General features: G+C 35.1%; 1 protein-coding gene across 1 annotated transcript; it reads right to left on the reverse strand.

Annotated features, from left to right (window-relative positions):
- Positions 1-6: 6 nt before the first annotated feature.
- Positions 7-6,446, reverse strand: LOC113508384 (probable glutamine--tRNA ligase). The gene is made up of 12 exons (XM_026891385.1): positions 6,231-6,446; positions 5,731-6,129; positions 5,436-5,547; positions 4,701-5,069; positions 4,365-4,552; positions 3,967-4,193; positions 3,366-3,502; positions 2,865-3,036; positions 1,810-2,047; positions 1,279-1,424; positions 721-910; positions 7-118 (listed from the first exon to the last, which is right to left on the reverse strand). Exons 1-12 carry the CDS (start codon positions 6,345-6,347, stop codon positions 71-73), a joined length of 2,343 nt encoding a protein of 780 aa, XP_026747186.1. The 5' UTR covers positions 6,348-6,446; the 3' UTR covers positions 7-70.
- Positions 6,447-9,565: the final 3,119 nt, after the last annotated feature.

Below are 9,565 nucleotides of genomic sequence, written 5' to 3' on the forward strand. Positions count from 1 at the left end.
AATACGTTTTATGAATAAATATGTTTTTATTAAAAAATGTATACAATTAAAAATGTCATAACAAAAGCGTTTATTTTCCTGTGTCTTCTTTCAGCGATACAGTTCTGTTGAAGACCATCTGCAAAAATAAACATTTAAATATTGAATAATTTATTACTAGTTACATCATAATAAATTCAAATTATTAATTTATAATTCTAACTACAAGGTAATATCAAAACTAACTCACAAAATTGTCACTTAAAAAGTCGTTTTTGATTTGCAACTCGTTTCCGTCATTTAGGGTTGCCAGTTGTTTTAAACAATAAGGATGTCTGTGTATTCGATGGTACATGGCAATATTAATTTAGAATTTAATATACCGAAGTAATTTCATGGTTAGCCGCATGAGTAAAATGTTTATTATTTTAAGGAGTTTTGCATAGTTAATAAAGAAATGGCTCATGGCGCCGAACCCAAAAGATTAGTTTCTTATTACGAAAATCTCACCAAACAAAATTTTAACCAAAGAACGATCCGGAAAATTAAATACGTTTTATAAATATAAATGCGTTCAGGTCCAGATTATCTGCTAATTTATTGGCTAGTATCAGAATATTTATGTGTTTATACTTATTTCTAGTAGTCTATGATCAATTGACGATTATTCGACCATCATTTTCTGCCTTTTTAATTTTTTTTAAATAATTTACTAATTCATAAAAAAACGTCGAATCTTACGTGTGTCTTGGTTGTATCTGGGTCCACGGAGAAGAAACCGATTCTCTCAAACTGGAACTTGTCATACACTTTCGCAGTTTTGATGGAGGCGTCGGCGTAAGCCTCCACCACCTTCAACGTGTCCTCGCGGCAGTCCGACAGGAACCCGGCGGGCACCTCGTTGGCATCCTCTGGGTTTTTATGTTTGAACCTAAACAGATGATATTGAATTAGATTTCAGATCAGACAATTTTTCGATATTTTGAGACCTTTCCCTGGACTCTCACAAATATTTCAAGACTAGTTTTAGTTTTAGCGAGACTTACGAACGGCAATTCATTTATATATTTATAAGATTAAAAGTAATACACTAGATTCATGTTGAGAGTAAATTTGTTCTGCTGTTTGTTTAACTAAAAGAGGCTAATCTATTCGAGGCATTGAAACTTTTCGTGTACTGGAAAATTATAGTTAAGACAGGAGGAACTGCATAAATTGTTCTAAACTCATCATGTATATGCGTTAATATCTGTTAAGTTAATACAGTAAATAAATATCATAAATATACGGTCAACTTACAAAGGTTCATATAATCTAACTTCAACAGTGACGGGTTCGGAGACCCAATGTATGAAGGCCTTCGGTTTCCCAGCAGATTCAGCCGGCTCTGCCGTGCATTCCACTTCGGTTACCTTGCCAGCGGCATCTTTGATTACTTTGGATACCTGATAAATAATAAATAAATGTCATAATGAATTATTTATACAAATTAATAAGAAGCGTGAGGCCTGCCATCAACGAATGTTATTCCTTTATGCTGACTACAAAACACGCAAGTGATATGTATGGAGAGCAACGAGAGTCGATGTGCATACTGCTGTTTAATTAGAATTTTGATACTACTTATCTCAACTTCAAATACAAACTTTTTAGACCGATGCGTTGAAGAGACGATATAAAAGGCAAACAAGCAAGGCGCTGAATTCGAAAAAAATGGTCCTAGGTCATAACCCAGGAATGGGCTAATCAAGGATGATTTTGATACATTCCTTCCGGTGCCTCATAAATATGGATATTTATTGCTCACTGTACTAACATAAATATAGTTACCTTGATAACATAGCCTGCATGTCGCAACCCAACTGTTTGCTTAGGTGTTAAGCGTCGGTATCCCTTCTCCGGTTCTTCCTTAAAGTCCGTTGCTTCTATGTAAAGGACATTGCTAAGTATTACTGTATGGGATCCCTTTTCAGGCTCATTGGGGAAATCTGGGACAGTCACTTGTACAGGCTTGTCGCTAGGGAAGTTCGTTATTTTGATCTTCAAAGGTTCTAATGTCACCATAACTCTGAGGGAAAAAAAAAACTTTCTTTTAGAAATTCATGTTTTAGAATAATATAAAATGAGAACAACACACAGTCATTGGCCCTCAAAAATGGATGTATTTGTTTAAAAGCTACAATGTGGAAAATCAAAATCAATAGTTTTTAGTTCAAGTAGTCCATTTTCCAAGCACTTGTAAAATGTTACAGTAATGACTCTATGTACACGGTCACACTTAGATAGGCATTTCTTTTTCTAAGTGGGTTAACAAACTTCATGGACACTTTTTACAGTTACCGTAGCACCAATTTGTACATTGTTGTGCAATTATGAGCGCGACCGTGACATTAAATTGCGTGACACGTTACATACACATGTAAAGATAACGTTATCCGCTGACAGGATAATGCAACACAACCTTCATTGGGTCTGTGTCATACATTTACATAAAAGTTTATTTGCATGCAATTCGTTAGGCTTTTAAAATCATAGTTGCTTTTTCTTATATGCAACTTTAACCGTACAATACTTTGCACTAATAAAAACATGCTTGTAGGCTTGAAAGCGAAGTTTGCTATCATCACATCAAAACAAAGTACTTTATAATAATATGTTACTTTTTTAAACTGAACATATCAATAACTTGATGTCGGTGAAGAACTTAACCTTATAATTTAATCTTATCAATTTTTTACCTACGTATCTCGTTTTCCGGGTTCTAGATAGTTGCTCAATTTAACCTAACATAGAAACAAGAATATCGTTGTTTGGTGGAACAACTAATCACATCAATTGGTCGCTGTAAGGCAACGCATAGCAATTCAACTATTCGGCGTACATACCGTGGCGCGGTAGTGTTGAGCAGGTCCCTGACGGCGGCGTCCAGCATGGCGGGGTCCACGGCCCCCACGGCGCCCGTGACGCCCAGCGCCGCGCAGAACGCGTTCACGGCGCCCGCCGGCACCCCGCGCCGCCGCAGCGCCGTCAGCGTGTACAGCCGGGGGTCGTCCCAGTCTACAACGCACAATGTTATGTTCGATCAATATATTAAACCTACTATTAATATCAAGATGCTAACGTCAAATCAGATATCGTTTAAGATCATAATGTACACATACAATATATACCATGAATCGCAAAAAATAACATTTCTATTGATGATATTAATTTTAGATAGATTCCGAACAAATTCAAAATTATTTTTTCAAATATGACACCTATTGGTATAAATAAATATATATCATGGAATGGTTATTAGATAATATGGAATCTCATTTAAATTCCGAGAAAGTGTTTTAAAAGCTTTTTACGACAAGACTTGCTGAATAATACCAAAAGCTTACCATTAACAATTCCTTCATCAATAAGTTTTGCTATTTTCCTCTTTGATACAACAGTATAGTTAACATTCAGACGCCCATACTCCCATTGTACAGGACAATAGATACCGAGAGCATTACAAAGCCAGTAGTATGAAGACCTGCAATTAAATAAATAATTACTGCAATAAACTGAAATAAAACTCTTGTTTTGTTCTGAATTTTTTGGGTTTCGTAACCGAAGCATGAATACGTAAACCTATTGTTAACTGAGGTCTCATTATCTACTGCAATAGCTACACAGTTAAAGCTGTCACAGATTATGTATAACTCTTCCCTTTATAACAACAAATATTAAAAATAAAGATCGATGTTACAATGCCGAAGTGTCCTTGAGCCTATTTGAATTAAACAATCAGTTGAGACATGCTTGTTTAGCTATTTAAATTCTAAAACCAATCTTGAACCGCAGTGCAAATATATATTTTTATTTCTGTTTTGTAACTAGCTTATTGAGGGCAATCCAGCTCATCTTTTCAATACCTAGGTGATGGCTTTTGAGAGGCTGTAATTAAGGAATGAAAGGCAAAGCCCCGAACTTTCTAGGTGAAATGTGAATACTGACCTCCTAGACTGGAACTCCTTAGTACATAGTGAATGCGTGATATGTTCTATACTGTCACACAGGCAGTGGGTATAGTCGTAAGTGGGGTAGATGCACCACTTGCTGCCTGTCCGGTGGTGGGGTTTGAACCGAATTCTGTAAGCAACGGGGTCCTGTTTGCCTTCTTCAAGAGTAATCTTCATTCGTAACGTCGCGTCACCTTCGTCGATTTTACCGTTCTTCATATCCTGTAGCATAAATTAAAATTGTCATAGTAATAGATCAAAATTTGCTTTTTCTTTCGTTTATTACCTTGCAGAGCCAATATACATATAGTAGGTATTGTAGAACATAAGCATATCAAAGATTCTAGCAATCAAAGTATCGTAAAAAGGTTGTATTTATATTGATTTAAATACCTCAAATAACTGTAAGCTTTCTTCGACTGGCCTGTTTCTCCAAGGAGAGGGAGGAGGGTTAAATCCCTTAATTTCTTCAGACTTCTGGTGACATACATATGCTAGATCCTTCTTAATTAACTGTATGGCCCATTCATACAGTTGGTCAAAGTAATCTGATGAATGAGTTATTTTGTATGGGGTGTAACCTGAAAGGAAGAAAAATTATCATAAAATTTACTGTTCAGACAAGTTCAGACTGTTGTATATGGAATAAGGCATTATATAAAGTTTTGTCATAAATACCAAATAAAAGTAAAATTGTTTAATAAAATATTCAAAATTAGAAATACTAACCTAACCACTCCACCATATCCTTGATTCCCACAAAGAACTTCTCTTCTTCCTTCTCAGGGTTGGTGTCATCATACCTCAAAAAGCAGATACCTTCATGGGCAGCAGCATAACCAAAGTTGATGTTAATGGCTTTAGCGTGCCCAATATGTAAGATACCGTTAGGCTCTGGAGGAAACCTCGTCCTGAGCTTACCACCAGTTATTTTTAGATGCTCTTCTAATAAGCGTTTGGTATCCATGGTAACGACATAGCCATCAGCTTTGAAGTTTTCACCGGGAGCATGAAATGGTAATTTCTTCATAAGTTCTGATATGGAGGTTGCTCCACCAATATCATCTGAGGATTCTGCTTTCTCAGCTGCTTTTGAGGCTGAAAGTTAATAATAAAAATCATTAGCACAATATCTATTATTACTTCTTATTATTACAAGTGTAGGCAAAATGTTAAAGTCTGTAGATATGTGGAATAAAAAATGGGACTTGTTATTTTGTACATTATTTTAGCAGAAATGCAAACATACACATGCAGAACCTGTTTATTTATTTAACACTTATTGCACTGCAAACTATATAGATAGACTGTATGTTACAAAATATAATATGCTAGTCTCTCTGTCTTCTGTAATATGCTAGTCAAACTTAGGTTACCCTAAGTTTGACTATGTTTGCATATTACAGAAATATTTTAGGTACATTAAGTATTTTTTAACATTATCCAATATTCATTTCATCTGACCTTTTTCTTCAGGTTTCTTTCCCTTCTTGCCAGCATCACCTTTTGGCTTCTTTTCTACTTTGGGTGGAGGTGCCAAGTCTGCTTCTGTTTTTGGGCCCAATAGATCTAAAATCTGAATTAAAAAAAAAGTATTTATCACTCAAGATGAAATAATTCTGTTTGACCCATGTAATTATATATGCATGAATACTTGGATTCTATTATAATATATTTTTTTAAATTATTTTCTTAATTTTAAATAGTGGAAATGTGAACACTATAACTTTTTTTCCATTAATTAGAAATGGATTCTTACCTGAATGTCAACTTCATTTTTGATAGCTTTGCCATCAGCCCATGGTAGGTCTGCTCTTACAGCCTGCATAACCATGCCAGAGTTGAAACGGTACCTCTTTTCTAACAACTCTGCCTTGTACTTGGCCATATGCTTCTCTACAACTTGTTCCACCTGCTCAGGAGTTACAACTACTCCAACCCCACAGGCTTTCTCGAAGGCTTCTGTATCCACATTTGTCTCATTCACATGTGTTATCAAGTACTCTAAGGCAGCATCCACTCGCAGTGTTGAATCCAGCTTTCCTTTTGCTACGTAATCACACACGAAAGGCAATTTCGTAGCAATTTGGGGCTTGATTTTTGTTGCCAGATGGTATATCAACATACCGGCACCGGCCGGCAGTTTTTCAATCTCCACCTGAAGAGGCAATAAAAACGTGTTTATTCATAAGCACTTTAAGTTATATTCATTTATAATTACGTTGATACAGGAATTTAGGAGAATTTCTTATTTCTAACCTCATTTAGTGCGGCAAGTAGAAACTTCGTGACATTTGCGTTTTTTAATGTCTCCTTTGCCTTTTGTTCGTTTAAGCCTAAAAGCTTAAATCTCTCTATAGTTTCCTCTGGTGTCATATTGATTTTATTTCAATTTAAAATTATTTTGAAAGTGAACGTATCGTCCACACAACCCCACTATTTTTTATCACAGCTGTATCGTAAATGACATTGATAGGAAATGTCACGTCTCCAAGTTGGTATTACCCAAATGAAAAAAAAATGTAAAGATTTATATTTTTATCCTCAAATGTAACGTAAGTAAATCAAAAATTAATATTATAAACTATTTATTACTTTAGTTTGCGAAAAATCTTTAGTGTTTACTAAGAGTCATTGTGTACCACGTAGTTCATTTTATATTTGGTTGAGTTATGCATGCAACAAGTTGTTGAACTTGTTCAGAATTAGGTAAATAATTTATATTCTTTAGTGCATCTATTAATTTTGCTTCTTTTTATTTTTAACTAGTTGTTGCCCGCGACTCCGTCTGCGTGGACTTCAGTTTACAGCGTTGGCCTTATAGCTTTTACACACCTTTTCAATTTTTCCTCGGGAACTATTTAAAAAATCGGGTTAATAGGTAGCCTACGTTCTTTGCCATGTCAATGGCCATATTCATGCCAAATTTTATCCAAATCCGTTTAGCAGTTTTTGCGTGATTGAGTAACAAACATCCAAATATTCAAACTTTCACATTTATAATATTTGTAAGGAAGTAAGGATTATCTGTTTTCTTATTGCAATGATCATTTTCATTTTGGTGTTTTGATGATTTGTAGAGTTGATTGTGTATTTGTGTTCATAACATTTTGTTCCTGACTACACCCTCTTTTTTATTTGCTTGCAGCGTTTTCACTTAATTCTGAATATCATCAAATTGTTTCGGGTCAATAAATCATTTCACGCATCTTGGACAAACACATATAATTTAGAATATAAAACTGTAAAACACACCCCTCTCGTCGGCTCATTAGAGCAAGTCAACGCAAAGTTTACAATAGTAGCTATCTAACCTTGAGGTATCTACGCTTCATGAATATTTTACCCTTTTTATAGCTTTTGCTAACAAGTTGTTTATAGCCATTTGGTTCTTAATTCCTTTTTAATTTACTTCGTGGTCTTTCTTTTTATACAGTCATACCTGCAAATTTCCCATGCCCTCAGCACTAAGGCAAATGTAGGTGTCCTTTCTTCTTTTAAAAAACAACTCTCGCATTCATAACTTGAATCCTTGTTTCGGGTCGTTTCAAAAACATTCAAGGCACATGCAAAAGGACACCCAGACTCAAGACAAGCATTTATGGATCGATTGTTCTACGCCTACGCAGGGATAAGGCACGCGACAAGACACGTTCAGTGCTTTTTGGCGTAATGACCTCTACCACTCGGCTATCCGTGCAGTCAGGTCTTAGGCACTGCAATTCCCATAGAAAGACACTTAGCATCCTTTATTTAATGACTGCATTAATTGAATAGTTCTCATTAAATACATAACTAAGTAACTGGTAAACACTGTAGACCGACGTACTGCTTCGCACTATACTTTACTTTTCTGAAGAACGTGATACTACGCTGCAGTTCTACGCCGTACTACGCCGCTCTACGCCATACTACGCATCTCTTACAATCATTATAATGGAACTAAATAGGTACTTGCCAATTATGAAGGGTAAAAATAGAACCCTATTATCATATCGTCATCAGGCAGTATATAATGAACCGTGATAGATTAATATACCTACAATTATTTTGTATTTCTGTTGTACGGAACCCTCAGAGTACACAACACGCACTTTATTAAACTAAACAGAGTTAAAACTTCCCTAATACTTTATTATGTATTCATTTATTTAAAGCCTGTTGAACGTTGGTGTATATCAAATGTGATAGCCCATTGATCCGTGAACATAATTGAGACATTTTGTCTGATCACATTAACACCAAGAAGTGTGTTGGCACGCAATGGCATGCTTCAACGCCTACTGATTCCTAAGGAAAAGATCAAAGGATCATTCAGCTTTTGTGAAATTCTATGATCTGTACAGATAACCGACTTGTTTAGCTATTAATTTTTGAAGTAGTCTTAGGTGCTTGCGTTGCGCTTAGACATTAGAAAGACCTCGTCTGCGTGAGTGAAGGAATCTAGCAGATATTTTATAGAGCTCCGTATATACGACAGTTTAACGAAACTTGACGATATGGATAAATTATACGTATCCGAAAATCCGAACCAATATAGTTTCTAGTAATTTTGTATGAAGACCCTTTAATTGCTCTGATTACTTCTAAAATGGTATCCTGAGAAAAAATCTGAAATGATTTCATACCCTTTCTATCTAACTTTAAACTTAACCGAAAGTGAAATTAACCTTTAATACCCAGAGAAATTCAGACTTGCGTTCAATAAAAAATGTTTGGATTCGGATAATAAGTTTAGATAGCAACCCGAATAATCACTAACATTTTATCCTCTTTATAACTATTGTCTACAAACATTCTCAAAATTGATTTCTAATTAAATTGGAATGTTGTTTAAGTTACGCACTTACAATAATGTCATATAATTACTAATAGAAACTTAACCCGAGGCTCAACCAGTAGTCACTCAACTCCACAGTTAACCGAAGGTCTTTCTGAGGTAACTGATATCCAGGCATTACATCATTATATCTAGAGGTTCCAGTGATATCGAACTACCGTTAGATGTTCGTAGTAGCACGTAACTTGATCCATCCTCGGTAACTGAACAATGTTAATTGAACTACAGGAATCTTCACTCAGTTACAATTCTTGTAATTAATAGCACTGAAATAAAAGTCTTTGATTTGTAGTTTTAGATCTTGAAATTAGATCGAGTCGTAAAAAGAAACTGAAGACCTGCAAGTGGTTGATTTAATTGAAGGTGGATTAGAATTTAGTTTTTCGTTTCAATGGTTTAAAATTAGAAACTTAGCTGAGTTCAGTTTTAATTTTCGAGTAGATAACACAGCAAAGAAAATTATTTTTAATGTAAATTATTCTTGTAAGTAGATTAAAATATATCTTTGGAGCTATTCAACTCTAAATGCTTTCAGGTTTTTAATATCCTTACTGAATAAACTTATCTCCTACATGTGGAACAAGTAAAGACCCACAGTGTGCAATTGTGTGTAAACGATGAACCTCACTCGCTTTGTTTAATGATGTAGAGATACGTGATATATTAGGTACGGGCATTACACAAAGCGAATGATAACACTGTGATCAGATAATAATTGATGAGGGTGAAGATCGATACTTGTTGCTATTGGCTA

This window comes from Trichoplusia ni, chromosome 2 (genome assembly GCF_003590095.1).
Source record: "Trichoplusia ni isolate ovarian cell line Hi5 chromosome 2, tn1, whole genome shotgun sequence".
Lineage (NCBI taxonomy): Eukaryota > Metazoa > Arthropoda > Insecta > Lepidoptera > Noctuidae > Trichoplusia > Trichoplusia ni.